The sequence below is a fragment of the Salvelinus alpinus genome, chromosome 11 (genome assembly GCF_045679555.1).
Source record: "Salvelinus alpinus chromosome 11, SLU_Salpinus.1, whole genome shotgun sequence".
NCBI lineage: Eukaryota > Metazoa > Chordata > Actinopteri > Salmoniformes > Salmonidae > Salvelinus > Salvelinus alpinus.
Window position 1 is genome coordinate 48,760,012 of NC_092096.1, and position 25,104 is coordinate 48,785,115.

The 25,104-nt window shown below is 43.0% G+C and overlaps 1 protein-coding gene across 5 annotated transcripts in view; it reads left to right on the top strand.

The window, feature by feature from the left end:
• arhgap36 (Rho GTPase activating protein 36) overlaps positions 1-25,104 on the top strand; it is an 88,469-nt gene that overhangs the window by 13,194 nt on the left and 50,171 nt on the right. For 4 of the 5 annotated variants that reach the window (XM_071333329.1, XM_071333332.1, XM_071333333.1 and 1 more), the window contains exon 1: positions 22,057-22,335. The exons of the other annotated variant lie outside the window; for it this stretch is intronic. In XM_071333329.1, the coding sequence (XP_071189430.1) occupies positions 22,168-22,335 (168 nt within the window). In that variant the 5' untranslated portion in view covers positions 22,057-22,167. Of the gene's footprint in view, positions 1-22,056; positions 22,336-25,104 lie in introns of those variants that run through there. 5 annotated transcript variants of the gene reach the window in all.

Consider the following 25,104-nt stretch of genomic DNA (forward strand, 5'->3'; position numbering starts at 1 on the left):
CCCCTTTTCCCCCTATCCTTGTCTCTGTATTTTATTCTAATTCTAATAATTAGTTGGCCTTTTGCTATATATTTTTTAATGTATTTATTTATAGGGGACAATGCACATTAATCACCATCAATATTAACATAATGCAACATCTATATACATGTGCTGGGGTTAGCCAAAAGCTAATATGCACCAGTAGTCCCAGTGCAGTACAAAATACTAAATACAAATACATTACATACAATAATATATCATTCTAACAACAACACTAACCTCAACTGTCGTCTTACAGATGAGGAATGAGAGATAACTCGTGTGTACCGGTTTGGATGGATTTGAGCCATGTTTTCAATTACATTTTTTTAAAAGTACAATAATCAGTGCAGCTTCTCAAGTCCATGGACATTTGTAGCTCTAACAGAGAAGGACGATTGGCCGATTATACTGTGTCGAGAAGGGACAACGCAATCCCCTCTAGTTACTGCCCTTGTTATCCTGGAGGTGCTTTCCTAGAGCATGATATGGCGGCAAAGGGGTGGAGGGGCAAGATCATGAAGGATCTTAAAGACAAGGCTTGCATCTACTTAGTGCTTAAAGCTATCCAGACTAAATCAATTACGTTTGTAAATGATATGACAATGGTGGTAACTGTTTGATTTGTTATCAATAAGTGTTTGTTTGTAGAGTGATTCCATTGGTTTCAGAATAGTACTGTAGCTCCTGCTTGTGACCAGCATGTGAGGCAATATTTCAGATGTGCGAAGATCATAGCCTGCATGTAATGGTTTGGCGGCCCCCAGAGGCCTAAAGTTAGATCATCCAAACTTGACCGTGTTATCCACAGTCACGTGTTTCTTAAATGTCAAGTTGGAGTCCAAATGACGCCGAGATTCCTGAAGTTAGACACAACTTTCAGATTCTCCCCATTGACAAGAACAGCTCTTTGGGAAGAATTAGAGGATTTCTTCGTGAAGCACATACAAACAGTCTTGATATGTAAATGCAGGCAAGAATTAGTCATCCATTTAGAAACATATACCATAGCTTCAGTTAACTTGTTAACATCTAGATGTCTGTTTTTTGAGTGTACTTACAGAACTGTATCGTCTGCGTACATCTGCATGTTAACTTGTGGGCAAGCAAGTGGGAGATCATGTATATAGATGGTAAACAGAAGGGAGCCTAATATTGACCCTTGTGGGACCCCAATGTTATAGTAAAGAGAGTCCGACTGAGTGTCACCCAAATGAACCCTTTGACTTCTGTTTGTCAGATAGGAATACATCCAACTAATAACTTCAGTGGACACATTAAGGGAGGGTAGTTTGGATAGGAGGACCTCATGAGGCACATTCATATGGGATTGATGTTTCAACAATACAGTACATAGAGTATATTTATTATTTGCTATGCCATTCTATGCTCATACTTGGTTCTATTGCTGCTCATAAGCCACACTGTTCTGGTTCAAGCCAAATGTACCATTGCTGGCTTCCTAATTGTTCCACAGTGGTCAGGTGCCTTCACTTGTTATATGACAGGACAAATACATTAGACTATAATGAAGGGCGGGAGGGAGGGAGGGTCTTTTTTATAGGTTCATAGTGCTCTTACAAAGGTCAGGTACTTGTTATATGACAGGACAAACACATGTTAGGATATCCGGTGACTTACCTCTGCTCGCCTCCTCTGACCTCTCGTTGACCTGTTATTGACCTCTTCAAGTACATGGGACTTCCTGGTTAAATAAAGGTTGAGTAAATATATAAAAAATGGTCCTTTATGCCTGTATTCCAGTCAAAGCTGCTAACACACTCACTTTCTGATTTACCAGATTAATCTTTGATCCACCTATTGATCTTTGATCCTCAGAGCCCCTTCAGTTTGTGTGGGGGAGTGAATGTCGGTATTTATCAGTGTTGTAGTACCGGTCTCGAGTTTGGTCTCAAGACCCCATATTGAGTGTCTCGGTGTTGTCTCCATGTCAGATATATTTGTACTCGGTCTTGACTCGGTCTCGGCCGAGACCAGCAGAGTAAAAAACTCCTAATTATCAGCTTCCATTCAGTCAGGGAATAAAACCTCTTCAGCAGGCCAAATATATACACTCCTTTCTTGAAACATTAATATCTTGACAGCCTTTATATCTATTATAGACATGTTTGCGCAGTGGCAAACCTATAGGCCTTCAGTGTGTGACAGGTTTGTGATTCCGGAAGGACAGCAACCATAATATTAGCGCACTCATGCAGGAGAGTGCACTTTTTGTAAAACACAAAGGGCCAGTGGTGTAGTGGTGGGTATACGCAGGTATAAGCCGTATACAAAAAACGAATTCAGAGACGGAATCTAAAACAAAAATCTAGAAAATCACAATGTATGATTTTTAAGTAATTAATTTGCATTTTATTGCATGACATAAGTATTTGATACATCAGAAAAGCAGAACTTAATATTTGGTACAGAAACCTTTGTTTGCAATTACAGAGATCATACATTTCCTGTAGTTCTTGATTCCGTCTCTCACAGTTGAAGTGTACCTATGATAAAAATTACAGACCTCTACATGCTTTGTAAGTAGGAAAACCTGCAAAATCGGCAGTGTATCAAATACTTGTTCTCCATAATGTATATATAATATAATATATATATTATAATATCTATATTAATAATATTTTTTTAAATATTATTATAATAATATATATCTATCATTATTTTATAAATACTTAGCCCTTCTCTGGAGGCGTAGAAACCTGATTGTTCCCCACTGTGTTTGGGTTAGTAATAATTTGTAGAGTGGCTCTATTTTCCCTCAGCATAGATTTTTTTTCGCTATTCTGAATCCATATGTTGTTCTGAAATATGAACATAGAAATACTGGACATTTTGTGGTGGTGATTTTACAAAATTACAATCATGGTCTTGTCTCGGTCTTGACTCGGTCTCGGACCCCCTTTGGTCTTGGTCTTGACTCGGACTCGATTTGCTCCGGTCTTGGACTTGAATCGGTCTCGCTTTAGGTGGTATATACACATGACTGGTATTTATGCATATCACTAATTGTGCGGTCAGTTGAGGGAACGAGGACGCTTTGGCAGCTTCTCTCTGAGAAATGCTGATGAAGGAAGTGGATGGGAAGTCTCTCTTTGTCTTTCTCTGTCTCTCTCGCCGCCTCTCATCTCTCCTTCTACATCCCCCTTACAGTGCCTTCGGAAAGTGTTCAGACCCCTTGACCTTTTCCACATTTTGTTAAGTTACAGCCTTATTCTAAAATTGATTAAATAAAAAGAATCCTCAGCAATCTGCACACAATACCCCACGATGGCAAAGTGAAAACAAGTTTAGAAATGTGAAAAAATGAAATATAATTTACATACGGCGAGTACGCCATCCAATCTGGTTTGCACATAGTGGGACTATCATTTGTTTTCAACATGACAATGACCCAACATACCTCCAGGCTGTGTAAGGGCTATTTGGCCAAGGAGGAGTGCTGCATCAGATGACCTGGCCTCCAGAATCACCCGACCTCAACCCAATTGGGGCGGCAGGTAGCCTAGTGGTTAGAGCGTTGTACTAGTAACCGAAAGGTTGCAAGATTGAATCCCCGAGCTGACAAGGTAAAAATCTGTTGTTCTGCCCCTGAACAAGAGGCGGAAGCCCCTCCTGCCCCTGAACAAGGGCCATCATTGAAAATAAGAATTTGTTCTTAACTGACTTGCCTAGTTAAATAAAGGTAAAATAAAAAAAAATATTGAGATGGTTTGGGATGAGTTGGACTGCAGAGTGAAGGAAAAGCAGCCAACAAGTGCTAAGCATATGTGGGAACTTGTTCAAGACTGTTGGAAAAGTATTCCAGGTGAAGCTGGTTGAGAGAATGCCAAGAGTGTGCAAAGTTGTCATCAAGGCTAAGGGTGGCTACTTTGAAGAATCTCAAATATAAAATATATTTTGATTTGTTTAACACTTTTTTGCTTACTACATGTGTTATTTCATAGTTGTGATGTATTCACTGTTATTCTATAGTGTAGAAAAAAGTAAAAAATAAATCAAATTCCTTGAATGAGTAGGTGTGTCCAAACTTTTGACAGGTCCTGTAAGTATTCAGACCCTTTGCAATGAGACTAGAACTTGAGCTCAGGTGCATCTTGTTTCCATTGATCATCCTTGAGATGTTTCTACAACTTGATTGGAATCCACATGTGGTAGATTAAATTGATTGGACATGATTTGGAAAGGCACACACCTGTCTATAGAAGGTCCCACAGTTGACAGTGCATGTCAGAGCAAAAACCAAGCCATAAGGTCGAAGGGTGTGTCCGTAGAGCTCCGAGACTGGATTGTGTCGAGGCAAAGATCTGGGGAAGTGTACCAATTTTTTTTTGCAGCATTGAAGGTCCCCAAGAACACAGTGGCCTCATTCATTCTTAAATGGAAGACGTTTGGAACAACCAAGCCTCTTCCTAGAGCTGGCCACCTTGCCAAACTGAGCAATCGGGGGAGAAGAGCCTTGGTCGGAGGTGACCAAGAACCCGATGGTCTCTCGGACAGTGCTATAGAGTTCCTCTGTGGAAATGGGAGAACCTTCCAGAAAGACAACCATCTCTGCAGCACTCCACCAATCAGGCCTTTATGGTAAAGTGGCCAGATGGAAGCCACTCCTCAGTAAAAGGCACATGACAGCCTGCTTGGAGTTTGCCAAAAGGCACCTAAAGACTCTCAGACCATGAGAAACAAGATTTTCTGGTCTGATGAAACCAAGATTCAACTCTTTGGCCTAAATGCCTAGTATCACGTCTGGAGGAAACCTGGCACCATCCCTACGGTGAAGCATGGTGGTGGCAGCATGATGCCATGGGGGTGTTTTCAATAGAGACTGGGGGACTAGTCAGGATCGAAGCAAAGATGAATGGAGCAAAGTACAGGGAGATCCTTGATGGAAACCTGCTCCAGAGCGCTTGGGACCTCATACTGGGGTGAAGGTTCACCTTCCAACAGGACAACGACCCTAAGCACACAGCCAAGACAACGCAGGAGTGGCTTCGGGACAAGTCTCTGAATGTTCTTGAGTGGTCAAGCCAGAGCCCGGCCTTGAACCCAATCGAACATCTCTGGAGAGGCTTGAAAATAGCTGTGCATCAACGCTCCCCATCCAACCTGACAGAGCTTGAGAGGATCTGTAGAGAAGAATGGGAGAAACTACCCAAATACAGGTGTACTAAGCTTGTAGAGTCATACCCAAGAAGACTCAAGGCTGTAATTGCTGCCAAAGGTGCTTCAACAAAGTACTGAGTAAAGGGTCTCAATACTTATGTAAATGTGATATATATTTTTTTGTTATATGTAAATGAGCAAATATGTCTAAAAACCTGTTTTTGCTTTGTTGTTATGGGGTATTGTGTGTCGATTGATGAGGGGAAAAAACTATTTAATGAATTTTAGAATAAGGCTGTATCCTAACAAAATGTGGAAAAAGTCAAGGGGTCTGAATACTTTCCGAAGGCACTTTATATCCAGGTCATAGAGTCATGCTATATCTACCAATGTTCCACTACTCTACTGGCGAAAACAGGATAGACGTGTGTGTGTGTGTGTGTGTCTGTCATTTCTTCTGTTATTCTGTCCCCAGCTCATTTATCTGTTATGTGACAAAGGCTTTTCCCCTGCTGTTCGGTTGTTCCTGACAGACAGAAAGAAAGAAAATATATGTGCGTGTGCACATCATGACCTCCTGTCCTCTCCTTCTCTACAGGGACCATGTCAACTCATGTACACACACACGTACACACACACACACGTACACAAACACACGTACACACACACACGTACACACACACAAGTACACACACACACGTACACACACACACACACACACACACACACACACACACACACACACACACACACACACACACACACACACACACACACACACACACACACACACACACACACACACACACACACACACACACACACACACACACACACACACACAGGTCAACCACTGTCCCATGTCTGTTCTCCTGTCTTCCTGCAGTACATGTTTCTGTCACGTAACAAAAGCCTATGTTCCCAAATTGTTGTTCCTAACAGATACATTAGAAAGAAAGGAAAGCCTTGTGTGTGTGTTCATCATGCCCTGCTGTCCTCTCCTTCACCACAGGGACAAGGTCAACTCCTGTCCTTCTTCTATTCTCCTTTAACACACACACACACACACACACACACACACACACACACACACACACACACACACACACACACACACACACACACACACACACACACACACACACACACACACACACACACACACACACACACACACACACACACACACACACACACACTCACACACTCACTTCTCCTCTCCTCCTGTACCCAGCACATGTATCTCTTACATAACGAAGGCTTTTGTGCCCAAATTGGTTCCTCACTGTGCTGTTGTTCCGGACCGACACAGTTGTTCCTGACAGGATGATGGCCACAGCGTAAAGAATGAAATGCAATAGTTTTTATGTGGGTCAAGTTATTGCACAATCATCAATTATCCCTGTAGTACTGTAGTACTGTAGTACTGTATAAACAGGCACAGCGGGAAAAGTATTGGAGACAGAGATGCAAATATTTGAGTGAAGAGTCATCCGTTTGTTTGCTCATTCATTAATCTGTTTTAGATTAGAACGTTCTAACAGTTCCCTTCCAGAATCTCTCAGTTCAGTGAGGGTTGACTTGTCAGCCGTTTGTGAGTCATCGCATAATCCAAAGGGTGTATTTATTCCTGGCTGGATTGAGGATTGGAACGCTTCTGAGAGACATGTTGGTCAGGTTGGAGAGAAGGTGTCTGTATTCTTTGCTGGATCGCAGAATGAGAAAGCTTGGTTGGTGACAGGCAGACGGTTTTAAGCCTAGTGGCACCAGCAGTAACGTGAGCAGTGTAACTGGGAGCCACATAGACGCCAGCCAGATGTGATGCTTTGCATCTGGAGAGTTTTTTTTACTATGACAGAGATGGAGAGGACCCTTGGGAGGCCTGAACACAAACACAGGCATTTTGCTTAGCGTCCCAACAGATCCATAGACGACGCAATCTCAATTGCACTCCACACTTCCCTCACCCACCTAGATAAGAGGAATACCTATGTGAGAATGCTGGTCATTGACTATAGCTCAGCGTTCAACAACATTGTCCCCCTCCAAGCTCATCACCCAGTTTAGGATCCTGGGACTGAACACCTCCATCTGCGACTGGATCCTAGAGTTCCTGATGGGCCGACCCCAGATAGTGAGGGTAGGCAACATCCCCTCTGTCACGCTGATCCTTAACCTTTACTTCATACCCATACCGGATCCGGGAGCATCCTCATCAAAAAAGCTGACTAGCATAGCCTAGCCTAACGGGACAGGGATATCATATAATATAATTTCATGAAATCACAAGTCCAATACAGAAAATGAACGATAAACATCTTGTGAATCCAGCCATCATTTCCGATTTTTAAAATGTTTTACAGCGAAAACACAATATGTATTTATATTAGCTAACCACAATAGCCAAACACACAACGGCATATTTTCACCATGTTTCCACCGCATAGGTAGCTTTCACAAAACCCACAAATAGAGATATAATTAATCACTAACCTTGAACAACTTCATCAGATGACAGTCTTATAACATCATGTTATACAATACATTTATGTTTTGTTCGAAAATGTGCATATTTATAGCTGCAAATCGTGGTTATACATTGTGAATATGTAGCAACAATTCACCAAAATCTCCGAAGATATTTTGGACAGTCACCTAATCTAATCAAAGAACTCATCATAAACTTTACTAAAAAATACATGTTGTACAGCAAATGAAAGATACACTGGTTCTTAATGCAACCGCTGTGTTAGAGTTTTCAAAATAACTTTACTACAACATACAAAATGTATTATTGTGAGACAGCGCTCACATATTCTCCGCCCTGTTGGAGTCAACATATTCCACAGAAATACGAAATAACATCATAAATTGTGTCTTACTTTCGCTGAGCTTCCATCAGAATGTTGTGCAAGGAGTCCTTGGTCCAGAATAAATCGTTGTTTTGTTTTAGAATGTCCATTTCTTCTGTCGAATTAGCAACCTTGGCTAGCCATGTGGCGCGAACATGCCCATCAACTCTTGGCGCAAAGAACGGAAAATTCCAAAAGTCCCAATAAACATTGAATAAACTGATCAAACTCGGTTGAAAAATCCTACTTTATGATGTTTTTCTCATATGTATCAAATAAAATCAGAGCCGGAGCAATTCGCCGTGTATACCGAACGCTTTTCAGAAGACAATGTCGAGATCCCCCGCGCGCCGTGGAAAAGTGACAAAATACCGGACCTGTCACTCCAAAAGCTCTCATTCGGTCTCAGATCAAGCTAGACACCCCATTCAACCTTCTACTGCCTGTTGACATCTAGTGGAAGGCGTATGAAGTGCATACATATCGATAAATAAAAGCCAGTTGAATAGGCAGGCCCTGAAACAGAGCCTCGTTTTCAGATTTTTCACTTCCTGTATGGAAGTTTGCTGCCAAATGAGTTCTGTTTTACTCACAGATATAATTCAAACAGTTTTAGAAACTTCTGAGTGTTTTCTATCCAATAGTAATAATAATATGCATATTGTATGATCTAGAACAGAGTACGAGGCCGTTTAATTTGGGCACGATTTTATCCAAAGTGAAAATAGCGCCCCCCTATTGACAAGAAGTTGACGGGGGCCCCACAAGGGGTTTGTGCTTAGTCCCCTCCTGTACTCCCTGTTCACCTTCGACTGCGTGGCCACACAGGACATCAACACCATCATCAAGTTTGCTGATGACACAAAGAAGATGAGACAGTCTACAGGAAGGAGGTCAGTGACCTGTCTGTGTGTTGCCGGGAAAACAACTTCTCCCTAAAATATTATTTTGAGACGACAGGAGTCATGGAACCTGGTGGAATCTGGCCACTCCAGAGGTCAATTCTAAAGGTCAAAGGTAATATATTTTTGTTTTGTTTAATCTGCTGTTCACTCAGTCTAGCTGCACTGCTGACACACACACACACACACACACACACACACACACACACACACACACACACACACACACACACACACACACACACACACACACACACACACACACACACACACACACACACACACACACACACACACACTGCTGACGGTGACTTTCCAACTCCACCCCGGCGCTCCGACTCAAAGCATCTGAACATGGGAATGGGAAGTTGGGGGCTGGAGTTTTTTTCCAGGAAGGATTTTTTTGGTGGCCTCCAAAAGCTTTGTGCAAGAAAAAAAAAATCCCTGCTGCTTCTCTTTTTGACTGCTGCAGTAATCGACAGCATCTTGTTTTTTCCCCAAAAAATGTTTTCAAGTTCATTCAGGAAAATTTATGTATTTGGTTTAACCATTTATAACATAATATACAAATGATTGTGTTGGTGTTGGGGATCATGCACTGTCCCAGTGTTCTTGGGGACCTTCAATGCTGTAGAATTTTTTTGGTACCCTTCCCCAGATCTGTGCCTCGACACAATCCTGCCTCGAAGCTCCACGGACAATTCCTTCGACCTCATGGATTAGTTTTTGCTCTGACATGCACTCTCAACTGTGGGACTTTATATAGACAGATGTGTGCCTTTCCAATGAATTGAATTTACCACAGGTGGCCTCCAATCAAGTTGTAGAAACATCTCAAGGTTGATCAACGGAAACAGGATGGACGTGAGCTCAATTTCGAGTCTCATAGCAAATGGTCTGAATAAAATAACGTAATTCATTTTTTCATTTTTAAATCATTTACAAACATTCTGAAAACCTGTTTTCTCTTTGTCATTATGGGGTATTGTGTATAGATTGATTATAATTTTTATTTATTTAATCAATTTTAGATAGGGCTGTAATGTAACAAAAATATGGAAAAAGGGAAGGGGTCTGAATTCTTTCCCGAATGCACTGTATACACGTATACTTTGTGTACAAAACATTATGAACACCATATTGAGTTGCACCCCCTTTTGCCCTCTAAACAGCCTCAATTCGTCGGTCATGGTGTCTAAAGTGTTCCATAGTTGTGTCAAGTTGGCTGGATGTCCATTGGGTGAGGGACCATTCTTGATACACATGGAAAACTGTTGAGCATGAAAAACTCAGCAGCGTTGCAGTTCTTGACACAAACAGATGCACCTGGCACCTACTACCATACCCCGTTCAAAGGCACATACAGTTGAAGTCGGAAGTTTACATACACTTTTGCCAAATACATTTAAACACAGTTTTTCACAATTCCTGACATTTAATCCTAGTAAAAATGCCCTGTTTTAGGTCCGATAGGATCACCACTTCATTTTAAGAATGTGAAATGTCAGAATAATAGTAGAGAGAATGATTTATTTCAGCTTTTATTTCTTTCATCACATTCCCAGTGGGTCAGAAGTTTACATACTCTCAATTAGTATTTGGTAGCATTGCCTTAAAATTGTTTAACTTGGGTCAAATGTTTTGGGTAGCCTTGCACAAGCTTCCCACAATAAGATGGGTGAGTTTTGGCCCATTCCTCCTGACAAAGCTGGTGTAACTGAGTAAGGTTTGTAGGCCTCCTTGCTCGCACACGCTTTTTCAGTCCTGCCCAAAAATGTTCTATGGGATTGAGGTCAGGTCTTTGTGATGGCCACTCCAATACCTTGACTTTGTTGTCCTTAAGCCATTTTGCCACAACTTTGGAAGTATGCTTGGGGTCATTGACCATTTGGAAGACCCATTTGCGACCAAGCTTTAACTTCCTGACTGATGTCTTGAGATGTTGCTTCAATATATCCACATAATTTTCCATCCTAAAGATGCCATCTATTTTGTGAAGTGCACCAGTCCCTCATGCAGCAAAGCACCCCCACAACATGATGCTGCCACCCCCGTGCGTCACGCTTGTGATGGTGTTCTTTGGCTTGCAATCCTCCCCCTTTTTCCTCCAAACATAACAATGGTCATTATGGCCAAACAGTTTTATTTTTGTTTCATCAGACCAGAGGACATTTCTTCAAAAAGTACGATCTTTGTCCCCTTGTGCAGTTGCAAACCGTAGTCTGGCTTTTTTATGGCGGTTTTGGAGCAGTGGCTTCTTCCTTGCTGAACGGCCTTTCAGGTTATGTCGATATAGGACTCGTTTTACTGTGGATATAGATACTTTGCTACCTGTTTCCTCCAGCATCTTCACAAGGTCCTTTGCTGTTGTTCTGGGATTGATTTGCACTTTTCGCACCAAAGTACATTCATCTCTAGGAGACAGAACGTGTCTCCTTCCTGAGCGGTATGACGGCTGCGTGGTTCCATGGGGTTTAAACTTGCATACTATTGTTTCTACAGATGAACGTGGTACCTTCAGGCGTTTGGAAATTGCTCCCAAGGATGAACCAGACTTGTGGAGGTCTACAATTGTTTTTCTGAGGTCTTGGCTGATTTCTTTAGATTTTCCCATGATGTCAATCAAAGAGGCACTGAAATACATCCACAGGTACACCTCCAATTGACTCAAATGATATCAATTAGCCTATCAGAAGTTTCTAAAGTCATGACATCATTTTCTGGAATTTTACAAGCTGTTTAAAGGCACAGTCAACTTAGTGTATGTAAACTTCTGACCCACTGGAATTGTGATACAGTGAATTATAAGTGAAATAATCTGTCTGTAAACAATTGTTGGAAAAATTACTTGTGTCATGCACAAAGTAGATGTTCTAACCAACTTTCCAAAACTGTAGTTTGATAACAGGACATTTGTGGAGTGGTTTAAAAACTAGTTTTAATGACTCCAACCTAAGTGTTTGTAAACTTCCGACTTCAACTGTAAATCTTTTGTCTTGCCCATTCATAGCTTTCACCTAGATTCACCAGGTCAGTCGTTGTCATGGAAAGAGAAGGTGTTCCTAATGTGTGCACTCAGTGTATTTTTTAGGGGTCTCAACTTACTATTGAGAGTAAGAATAGTCAAATTTTTTAATTTAGCAATTTGAAAATTTGGTTGTGCATAATTCTTTAGTTTTTCTCTTGTTATGTCAGTCACTGACATGTCAGCTAAGAATTTTTAGATTGTAGTTAGTCTATCCAGTTTTCTAAACTTGTAGTAATCATGACCGTATACTGACCGGGCAGGGCATGTGCCAAGGGCACTAACCTCAAGGTGTCCCCCATTGATTTTATTAAGGCGTCAGCAGGCTTCGGTTCAGCTGGAGCCTAGCCAAACTTGGCTAGGCAAACCGTACGAGTGTGCTCGCATACTCCCTTACAAGACCTTTGCTTGAGAAACGACAATAGTACTGTTTGTCCATCTTGAGACTGCCTCAAAATAGTCTGAATTCATCTAAGACAAATCAAGAAATTGTAACTTAGTTTATGTTTCTGCATAGGAGATCTTAGTCGTGCAATTTTACATCTAACTAGGATGTCTGGTGCAGTATTTCCCAAGTACAAACACGATTAGTCTTTTACTGAATGAAAACAAACACTTTATTGAGAATCCCTACTGTTGACCAAATAACTGACGAAGTGGTGTAGACCTTGGCTACAAACGTCGGCTTGCTTCAAGAAAATGTTTTGTGTTCATGAACAACAGAAAAAACTTGCCGAAGACTTAAAGAGAACAGAAACATCATAAAATGTCGTCTGTTCCGAAATGTTTCGTCTGGGAAGCATGCGGAAGCTTTTTGTCATTCTCACTCAGATATCATATTAACATGGCATAATAAGTCATGGCAAAATGTGTAGAATTGCTGGAAATTAGCTGTAAAACTGAAGAAAAACATTTTCTCTGCCCAATGTCAAAGTCAGTAGAATTGCATAAAATGTGTTATACATTTTTTTTAAATCCTCTCCACCCAATGACAAAATGTTTAGAATTGCAGAAAACTTGCTTTAAAATTGCAACATTTTCTCTATACCCCATGGCAAATATGTAGAATTGCTGAAAATTAAGGGACAGATCAACATGTACTGGAGGGGCTGGTCCAACTTAAGGTGTCATTGAAAAAAAAACTCCCCTCCCTAATGTTAGAAATATTTTCACATGACGCTCCCCCCAGTAAATTTCTATCTGTCCCCCCCTTGCACAGTAAATAAATGTAACACCCTCCCCCTCATAGAATTAACTCAAAATAATGTTACGATCACAAATAACAATAACCGTAGCGACGCTGTGTTTGTAAACGCGGATATCGACTTTGACACTTCGGCATGCATTTGTGGCACTGTCGATGCCACGCAGGGCTACGGGCCAGAAGGTTGTGGGTTCGCCGACCACCACAGAGGAGCTCACTCTCCCTACCTGTTTTTTGATGCCATATTTATAATTATATCAAATATATGCAACACATTTTCCACCAACAGGTTTCTGTGCCAATGCACCACACAACCAATAAACACAGCATACAGACTTCAGGCACTTCAATATCATGGTTTGCATTTTCAACACAACAATAATAGACAATATCAATCTCAACATACAGAAAATACATCCCTCTCTACCTTGTAGGTTTACCCAGTACAGAAGGCTTGGCTTGACAATCTCCGAATGTCGTTAAACGATTTGGTGTTTTGTAGAAGATGTATCTTTCCATTCATCAATTGGCCGCTGCACAGTTTGGATTGATAGATTTAATTTGTCAGTAAAAAAAAAAAAAAAATGTTTTAAAGTGACTGGGATTGCGCAATAAGGTTGAGAACTTATTTCCATTGTGGTCCCTATTTTTTATTTTTTTACATAAATACATGTACAATTACATAGATACAGACACATTACCGAGATAGAGATGAAAAAATGCTATGAGTATGAGGGGTGAGTTTAAGTACAATTCTTACAAGCTTGTTTGGCTGGTAGCTTATTACTTAGATGTTTGGGGCTGCTGGTGAACCATGATGTGCACGCATAATCAAAGTGACACTGGACCAGAGCACTAGCTAGGTTTCCATCCAATTGGTGACACATTTTAGTGTGAATATTCAAAAAATCTTCATTAAAACAATATGCCATTACAGAGTTTCCTTTAGGAAAATTTGGTTTTGGACAACATGACAGGCAAGATTTTAAATTACCGGACATTTAAGACATTTTTTGGGAATCCATATGCATTCAGATCCGACCTGGCACTGCCAGCGCCATCAATAAACAAGGGATATTCGACTCTTGTTCATCAGGCATCCATGCCCCAGGTGGGAGTGGAAGGTCCTATATATAGGGACAGTACTCAGTGACATCACTTCCTGAAACAGAAGGTAAACATTTTTCATTTCTAACATAGTTTCACAATATTAACATTCAATGTATCAAAATATATGATCATACACAGGGAATGTGATCAGTAATAGACGTACCAATATTCAATTAGGATTTTAAAAAACTATTTAGACATATTGAAAATATAAAAAAGGTTTCAAGTCAAAATCCTCATTAAGGCCAAGAGGAGACAGTGTGTTGAGCATGTGGATCCAGAAAAATTCCCTTTGAAGAAGTTTCCTCTCAATATTGGCTAAACGACACACATTTCCATCCTTAAAAACAGCCTATAACAAATTTAAAAAACACTATTCCTTCAATGTGTAGCATATGCAAAACTTTATAGCCAATTTTTGTATTGGTTTTTAGGCTACTTTTTTAAAACAACATTTGTTCACCTCACGGTTCAGCTGTCAGAGATTTGATCACTAAATGGATCAGATTATTGCATGCATAGGCCTATAGGCTTAGGTGTCCACTGTATGATATTAACGATTTAATAAATACATATAGCCTATATAAAAGGAAGAGAAGCTTAGGCCTAACCCCAGAGAGATAGTGATATGCCAGTGGCATGCTACGACACCGACATGCATTTCTTTATGTCAGATGGCTACTGCGTCTGTTATACAGATGTAGACGTATAGGAGGCTAATTTGTACATTTTCAATCAGAATATTTTGTATAAAGATAAGCAGTGTAATGTTAGATTATAGGAGTAACTCTGGTAGGCCTTCCTCACCTCAAGTTCAACTGTCAGATGCAGTTGATAGATTGATAGATATAAAGGCGCACTGCCTTTATATCATAGGCCTGTAGTAGCTAAAGCTTATGTGAGCGGACCAAGTATTTTTAGGTTGCTCTACAGCGGAAAGGTAGAATAAACGAGTCAGGAGCAGGTTTTCTTACATTGAACAAAGTTCTTTATTGAGAAATGTTTTTCTTCTCAAACAATCCCACACAATCAAGGATGATCTCACAAGGATAACACAAATCTTCTTCTTTACAGGGATAAGGAACACAATGTCTCCCCCGCTGCCGGTTCCCTCCTCTCTCTTGTAGGGGGAAGAAAATAGGTGATTAGTAGCGTAAGCTGTGCTTAACTGCCTATGATCACCTTTACTCACATGCCGGGCTGGGCTACTATCCGTGGGACCAGCCTGCCCCCTGGTGGTCCTTCCACATACCTCACCCCTCAGGACTGGACCGGAGGGCCGGGTGCCAGACGCGCCGTCTTGGTCGCGTCGGGACAGCGTGTCCGTAATTCCCATTCCTTGTTCCGGCCCTGTGGATGACATGGAAAGAGAATGGTTGTAATGCAAGAAACCATCTGGCTATTCTGTTGTTATTGTTTCTCTTACCGGCCATCCACGTGAGGGGAGCATGGTCAGTAACGAGGGCAAACCTATGCCAGAGTAGGTAGTAATCGAGGGCCCACTTAATGGCTAGGGCCTCTTTCTCTACGGTAGCATATCTCTGTTCCCAATCACAGAGCTTCCTATTTATGAAGAGAATAGGCCTCTCTGCTTCACCTTCATCCTGAGCTAGGACGGCCCTGAGCCCTGTATCTGAGGCGTCTAGCTGCACAATGAACTCTTGGGAGAAGTCGGGAGCCTGCAGGACGGGATCAAAGCACAGGCTGGAAGGCATCTTCCGTCTCTTCCTTCCACTCTATACGGTTTGGCAGGTTTTTCTTGGTGAGATTTGTGAGGGGGTGGCAATGGTTGCATATCCAGGGATGAAACTGCGGAAATACCCCGTTATTCCCAAGAAGGGTCGGACGTCCCGCTTCGTCTGGGGCCGAGGCCAGTCCCGAATTGACCTGGTCTTTTCTGCCTGTGGACATATTTTTCCATTCCCCACAGTGCATCCCAGGTATTGCGCTTCAGACAGACCCAGGCAGCATTTTTTGGGATTGACTGTCAGCCCTGTAGCCTCCAAGCCCACAAGCACCGCCCGCAGTGGCTATCCCAGTCCTCGCAGTGGATGACCACATCGTCTATATACGCTGCTGCGTACTCTTGATGGGGCAGTAGAATGGCATCCATGAGGCGTTGGAAAGTCGCCGCAGCACCATACAGTCTGAAGGGCATCCTCACATACTGAAAAAGCCCCTCCGGTGTGGCGAACGCATGGGATACGCGTCGAATGTAGAGATGGCGTTTACGCCCCTAAAGTTGTTGCAGAGCTTCATACTACCATCAGGTTTGGGGACCAGGACTACGGAACTGGACCACTCACTCGTAGATGGCTCAATTACCCTCATCCTCAGCATCTCCCTTACCTCGTTCTTAGCGATGACTCGCGTGCCTCAGGAATCCAGAAAGGCCAGATATGCACCTTCTTGCCTGGTTCGGTGTGGATGTGGTTTAACAGGACATCTGTTTGTCCTGGGAAGGGAGAGAATACCCTGCCGAATTGCATAATCAGCTTGTCTAGCTGTCTCGACTGCTCCTGCAGGAGAGTTCGGCCACGGCGTACCTGCAGCGGGGCCTCCTATTTTTCCTTGTACTCCACTGCAATCAAAGCCACACCCTCCTCTCTTGTACTTGTTCAGCAGATTGATATGGTAGAGTTGGACCTTCTTCCTCCTGTCAGGTTGCTTGATGCGGTAATTGACCGGTAAGACCCTCTTTGTTACCCCGTAGAGCCCCCTCCACTGTGCCAGCAATTGGTATTCGGCCATGGGCACGAGTACCATAACTTTCTCTCTCACGGTGAACTCCCTGGGTGTCGCTGACTATCGTAGGCCCGACCTTGAGTCTGTTGCGCCTTCTCCATATGCTCCTTTACTATGGGCCAGACTACCGACAGTCGGTCCCGCATCAGGATAACATGTTCTATCGTAGACCAGCGAGGGGTCCCACCCCGGAAGGGGTCCCACGAGGTCCATAGCTATGCGTTCGAAGCAGTTCTCTATAATGGGAAGAGGAATCAAAGGATTACCCAGGTGTGGCCGTGGGGCCATACGCTGACATTGATCACACGTCCTACAATACCTGGCCACATCTCGGGTGACACGGGCCCAATAGAACCTCTGCATCATTCTGTCGATCATTTTGTCCCTTGCCAGGTGTCCTCCTAGGACATGGGAATGGGCTAGCTGTAGGACAGTATCTCTGTACTGTATGGTCTACGCACCATTAGTAATTCCTGTTTTCCCCCTTCATTGCACGACCCAATACAAGAGCATGCCTGACTGCATAGTAGGGAAGAGAGGGCTCACCTGACCCATCGACATTTCTCCTGTCGATCACCTTCACCTTCCTCATGGCGTCCCGTAAGTCTGGGTCTCTATGCTGAGCTGTGGAGAACTGTCCCTTTAATTCTTGGGGCAAGTCGACCTCTGTAGAAGGGTGTGGAGGTTGTTCCCCATCCCCGTTGGGGGTGCCCGAGGAGAATCCCTTCCATGTTCCCTCCTCTGACTGGGCTTCAAACATATCCTGTAGCCTCTGGTCGCGCCTTCCTTCCTCTGTCATGTACAACCCTTCGCAGGTGTCTTCATCTGAGGTTTCCTGGAATAGCTGTCGGAGGCGTTGGGTCTGTATTTCTTCCTCTGCTCCAGAGGTAGAGGCCGAGGCTACGTTTCCTTGTAGAGCTACTACCTCGGGCTTGGACTTGGGTTTTTTCTTTCTCTGCTTTCCTGCCCCCCTGTGGTGGGCCGGACCTTGGCGTGTGATAGAGAGACCTGATCCCCTTTGTTCGTGGCGTAAAGTTGTCTGCCGAAGCTCCTTATACAGGGGACAGGCTCTCCCGATCAATAATGGCACCTTCAGCTGGGGTACTTTCCCTGCCCTGACCGAGTCATCACCTTTCGGGGTGAGAATGGACAGACTCACGGTGGGGTAATAGTGGGTGTCTCCATGGATACAGGATACGGCTACTTTGTCTGGTAGCAGTGTTGCTGTGGTCACCATCTGCTCCTCCACTAATTTGACCATACTTCCTGAGTTGAGAATGGCTACCACGTCTCGTCCTTTTATTCGAACATGAATCTCTGGGGCTGGGGCTATTTCTGCTAACCAACAGGGGCAATCCTGCCCTCTCGAACAGGGATGTGTGGGGACGGGCAGCGATGACTCGGTGGCCATGGACTCGTCCTTTCTGGGACCTTGTGGGGCGTAATGGTCCAGCGACTGGCATTTATAGCACCAACCCTGTTGTGTGGGTGATGACTTCTCTTCACATCCGGAGCGGGTTCGGTCGTGCCGTGGTTAACCGGGGAAAGGTCTTGGCAGAGTCCTTCCGGTCCTCCTTGTCCCCTTTTAACAACTCCCATGTAGATCGGTACGTTTCCACGGCCTGGGCTATGTCGTCTGCTGACGAGGGGTTTGTTTGCCCCACAACCCTTTTTAAGTCCATAGGTATTTCCCTTAAAATCGTGTCCACTACGAGAGTCTCTACAACATGTCGTACTCCCTTTCTGAGTTCCAGCCACTGTTTTGTTAGTCGTATGGGTGCGAAGATCTGGGCCCGCACGGGTTCGTTGGCCATATAGGTCCATTGATGGAACTTAACGGCTCTATCTCGGGCAGTCAGCTGGTACCGGGACAGAATCTTGGTTTTTAGTCGCCCATAGTCAGCAGCTTTGCGAGGGTGCAGGTCATAGTAGGCTTCCTGGGTTATCGTGGTCAAAAGAGGGGCTAACGCGCTCGCCCATTCTGTTGGGGGCCACTCTTCCAAGGTGGCCGTCCTTTCGAAAGGCATGATAAAAGCCTCAATATCATCCTCCTTTGAGAGGCGAGGTAAGACGGCGTGAGCAGCCGCTCTCGGCTTCACTCTCGGTTCTTCTCGCCGGCTCAGCTGTTGTTGCATGAGTTCTACGGTTGTCTGCTGCGCCGTGATCAAGTGTTGTAGGAGAGAGTTATCCATCTTTCTTGTATGGTTCCTCTTTGTCTACAGGTAGATTTTCCTTTTCCTTACTTATCCTTGGGTAACTCGTCCACCTAATGCCCGCATTCTCTACCAATGTGAGCGGACCAAGTATTTTTAGGTTGCTCTGCAGCGGAAAGGTCGATTAAACGAGTCAGGAGCAGGTTTTCTTACATTGAACAAAGTCCTCTCTTGATGTATTTTTTTTCTTCTCAAACAATCTAACACAATCAAGGATGATCTCACAAGGATAACACAAATCGTATTCTTTACAGGGATAAGGAACACAAGGTGAGTAACTTTTAACTGTGACATAAATCACGGGTGTGTCACTGCCTCAACTATCCGTTCGTGGAGAGCTCCTTTCGGGAGGAGGTGCGGATCCGTGGTTGCCATTCCCAAGAGGTAGTTTATCCTCTTCTTCTCCCTTTCGTCAGGTAAATCCTCTCCTTTGGAGAATCAATCACTTTTTTCCCCTCCAGTCTCCCCCACTGCCGGTTCCCTCCTCTCTCTTGTAGGGGGAAGAAAATAGGTGATTAGTACCGTCAGCTGTGCTTAACTCCCTCTGATCGCCTTTACTCACGTGCCGGGCTGGGCTACTATCCGTGGGACCAGCCTGCCCCCTGGTGGTCCTTCCACACTTAATAATAACCACGCCATACCTAACCTTCACAAAAGTTTCTAAACTTTATTAGGGTAATATTAGAAGTAAGTCAAGCCATTGTTTATTGAGAAAATGTGAGCAGAAGAGTAAGTGTGCAGTACCCTCCCCGTGCCCAATAAAAAACCACACAACCCTCCCCAAAGCAAAAACAAAAGTTTGATAACCCTCCCCTATCTTGGACCACCCCTCCCCCAAGTACATTTCAATCTTTCCCTAACTTTAAAACATGTCCATCAATATATGTTTGTATCCCAATGTTGCGTTTTTGTGACACTTACAAAACTACCTCTAGCTCTGGCTCAGAAGGTTTGTTTCTCATTTTTAGTTTTTCTACATAATCACACTACATCTTAGAGAATACAGGAAACATATTTTAAGTCATGTACTTGCACGTATGGTTTAAATCATATGCTAGTGTAGGGGACCAGTGTGGCCTCAGATGGATGTACAGTTTTCTAACGTTTCAGAGGCTACTGATGCCACAATAATCATACTAACACACAACAAATACTACTAAGAGATACATCTGGGTCCAAGGACCAGTACGAACAGTGCGGGGGACCAGTACGAAAAAAGTATTAAAATGTACTCACTACTGTAATTCGCTCTGAATAAGAGCGTCTGCTAAATTACTAAAATGTAAATGTAAAAATTTAAGGAGATACACTATGTAGTGTGCGCCATGCGTTTTGAGTTTAGGACCTGTACAGGATGCGGTTTAGGAAACATTTCTTCTTCACAATGTTGGTTTTCACAGGGTTCGTTCAGTGGGTTGCAAACGTATCCTCTGGGACTCCCCCGGACGTTTCACATTTTTGTTGTATCCCTGAACTAGCTCAGTTGAATCATATGTCAGTCTCCAAAAACACCTTCCACCCTGAACCAACCGGTTTCACTTCCTTTGCATTAACTGTTTCCATTACATTTATTTGACAGGGATAAAGCACATCAATCAACATTTCTGTAAATGTGCCAGATTTAGCCAGATAGCTAAATCTGCTAAAACAGGTCATTTTTCATAAAATAATACTATATGTTCTGAATGACTTGCCTGGTTAAAGAAAGGCAAAACAGTACAAGTATAATTGCACTTATCATGAGTGATTTAGAAGTTGGATATTTTCTTACTCAACATGCACTTGGTTATAACTGTGCAATCATCCACAGATAATTGAACCAAGAAAGGAGTAAAAGAGACTCGAACACGCTTCCAAATGAGTTATTTACACAGTAAAATACATTCCAACAACCAGAGAATGCAGAAAGTCTAGAAATACCTATTATCCTATTTCTCCTTTAAAGGAGGGACGGCGTTAGAAGAAATAGCTGAGCTAGATCTCCCTGTGATTCTCTTTTCTGTGCTGAAGGGGAATAAAGCCAGGGGTAGAGGATGAGAGTGGGAGAAAGTGAAGTACTGATATACAGGAAAGAGAGTGAGAGGATAAGGCCAGAGAGAAAAGAGAGGGAGGGGAGAAGGGCAGATCGGAGAGAAGTATGTGATAGAGAGAAAAGAGAGGGAGAGAGGAGAAGAGCAGAGAGAAAGGAGAGGGAGGAGGGGATAGTGAAAATCACTTATTAAATCAAGCCAGGACAGCTTAGTTAGTTCAGACTTATCCCCCCTCCTTCCCTTTCATCCCCTGTTCATCTTACGTCCCACTTCCCCCCTCCCTTCCTCTCATTCTCTCCCTTTCAATTCTCTCCCCTACATCTCTCCCATTTCCAACCCTTTCATCCACGCTTATTTCCTCCTCTTTCCCTTCTATCCCCCTTCTCCTCTCCCTCTCTTTTTTCTCTCTCTGAGCAGATCAGAGAGAAGTACTTGATAGAAAGAAAAGAGAGGGAGAGGGCAAGAGCAGATCAGAGAGAAGTGCGTGATAGAGAGAAAAGAGAGGGAGAGAGGAGAAGAGCAGAGAGAAAGGAGAGGGAGGAGGGGATAGTGAAAATCACTTATTAAATCAAGCCAGGACAGCTTAGTTAGTTCAGACTTATCCCCCCTCCTTCCCTTTCATCCCCTGTTCATCTTACGTCCGACTTCCCCTTCCCTTCCTCTCATTCTCCCCCTTTCAGTTCTCTCCCCTGCATCTCTCCCGTTTCCAACCCTTTCATCCACGCTTATTTCCTCCTCTTTCCCTTCTATCCCCCTTCTCCCCTCCCCTCACAGATTCAGCCCCCCCCCCCCCCCCCCCTCCATCCCAGTGTTTACGTGAAGTGATCTCTTGGCAGCGAGACTCAGCTCACTGATTTACACCAGCAGATGGAGGGAGCAGATCTCTCTCTCTCCTTCTGTTGCTCGCTCTGTCTCGCTCTCCTTACACCCGAGTGTGTTCCCTCATGCCCCATTTGGACTGGGCACACAAGCCTGGTCTGCGTCTCTGCTGTGAGTGTGTGAGTTTGAGTGTGAGCGTGAGAAGTGGCTGTGCAGACTACAGGACTTATCTGAGTGGACTCACTCACCGCATAAAGGCCTTTATTCGTCGACAGCTGACTCCCTACGTACAGGTATAGATTGTTTTTTAAACATTTTATTCAACCTTTATTTAACCAGGCAAGTCAGTCAATGTGTGCTTAATGTGCATTTGTGGTCTCTCTAAGTCTTCAATAGGTGTGAGTTTGTTGCTACTGTCTCTAGAACGGTTTGTTAGTCACAAAGTGTGACAATTGTTGAGACTCTTGTTGTGTCGAAAAGTTCTGTCTGGTAGCGAGTGTGTTTGTGTTCAATGGGTATTTGTCGTCAAAAGGTATTGTGCGTTTGCTACTGTCTCCATATCTTGGAGTGTCACAGAGAATGTGCGCTATGTCTCAAGGCTTGCTCTGTCAAGTATTGAATAAAGCTAGATAATGTGTGTGTGTTTCAATGCATGTGTTGTAAAGTAGGTTCTCTCAGTCTCCTTAAGTGCTCTGCTCTGGTTGCTGTCATTTATCTGTGAAGTATTCAATCAATCCGCTTGAACAATCGGAACGTGTGCCTTCTGTGAATGTGTGCCTTCTGTGAATGTGTATTGTCAAGGGTTGCATTTATAGTCTGAATTCAATCTGACTTCTTCAACAATAGATGAAACGAATAAAGTAAAATGCACATATGGAAAATGATTTTACTTTGTGCAAAGCAAATACTCCTGCGTGTGACTATCTTCACATATAGTCCTCTTCAAAATAACCGATCTCAGTCCTCTTTAAAGTGATCTCTTGGGTAAAAGAAAAGCAAAATAACTCAGTTCTCTTTGTATTCACACTGCCCATGCCTTTGAATGAGAACTCCAACTCTTTTGCCATTTCACTTCACCTATTTTGTGGTTTCTATAGGTGGTTTCCAGGTAAATGTTGCACTTCTTCAACCATTCCTGGACTGCAATATTTTTGCAATATATATGGCACAGCTGTCAATTCTTTGTACCTTAAATGAAACTGGTATACTTTTATATTTAGCACAATTTTCTTTAACCAATTTTGATCTTTAATGCAGGGCCGACAGACAAGTTCCTTACTTTTTCCCCCTTCTACTTGCCTCTTCCATTTTTGTGGTAATGCTGCAATTAGTTGGTTGTAATTTTGGGTAGAGCAGCTTTTCCATATATTTGTGTTAGCTGCATGTGTGACATAACTCCACCAGTCCTATTCATGATATAATTCAAAAGATAACTTTTGAAAACTTTTTTTTAAATAATGTTTTTTTTAATCATAGTGTAGTGCATAAACCTATAAAACATTGCCTGTGCTCTCCTCCGGTACCTCTAAGAAGTGTTAGTTTAGCACATTAACATCATTTTTTATCATTGGAACACACACACTCTGGTAGCCTGGTTCCAGATCTGTGTGAACGTGATCTAAATCCTAACATGACTATTACCATAACACTTTTCATTTTTTGTTTCAGGCACAGATAAAAACAACAGATATAGCTAGGGTAATAATCGGGAGTGTGGCATAACAACTACAGTCAGAGTAGTTGGCTAAAGAACAAACTGAGTTCTGGGGTGTTTTTCTATTTAAAATGTTCTCTTTCATTTCCTCCTCTTTGTATTGCATTGATCTTACCCCTCTGATCTAACTCCTGACTGTTGTTGTCTTACATGGCCTAACAATGATAGTCAGACAAGATTGCTGAAGTACAAACAAATCTGGGACAATGCAGGTTGGATTATTTGAGTTATTCTATTCAAAATGGCTATTTTCCTTTGGCTTCTTTCCCCTTCTGGTGACGTTTGAAGTGATCAGGACAGCTTTTCATGTGTCTGTTATTTAATCAAGCCTGATGATAAACAAGTATACCCTAGGGATCAGGAATGATGCCAACACAACTCATTATTACACTGAAACTCAATAGGGCTGTTGTGGTAGTGTAACTGCTGCTGAATATATGGACGCACGCACGCACGCACGCACGCACGCACGCACGCACGCACGCACGCACGCACGCACGCACGCACGCACGCACGCACGCACACACGCACACACACACACACACACACACACACACACACACACACACACACACACACACACACACACACACACACACACACACACACACACACACACACACACACACACACACCCACACTGATACGGACTGACTTCTTGTCCATGGTTCCCATATGATCTGTGGAGTGCACCAATTTTATCTTTCACTTCAAGCTAGTAATACATAATACAGAACATCTACTTTGTGCATGACACAAGTAATCTTTCCAACAATTGTTTACAGAGATTATTTCACTTATAATTCACTGTATCACAATTCCAGTCGGTCAGAAGTTTATTACACTAATTTGACTGTGCCTTTAAACACCTTGGACAATTCCATAAAATTATGTTATGGCTTTAGAAGCTTCTGATAGGCTAATTCACATCATTTGAGTCAATTGGAGGTGTACCTGTTGATGTATGTCAAGGCCTACCTTCAAACTCAGTGCCTCTTTGCTTGACATCATGGGAAAATCAAAAGAAATCAGCCAAGACCTCAGAAAATAAATTGTAGACCTCCACAAGTCTGGTTCATCCTTGGGAGCAATTTCCAAATGCCTGAAGGTACCACGTTCATCTGTACAAACAATAGTACGCAAGTATAAACACCATGGGACCACGCAGCCGTCATACCGCTCAGGAAGGAGACGCGTTCTGTCTCCTAGAGATGAACGTACTTTAGTGCGAAAAGTCCAAATCAATCCCAGAACAACAGCAAAGGACCTTGTGAAGATGCTGGAGGAAACAGGTACAAAAGTGTCTATATCCACAGTAAAATGAGTCCTATATCAACATAACCTGAAA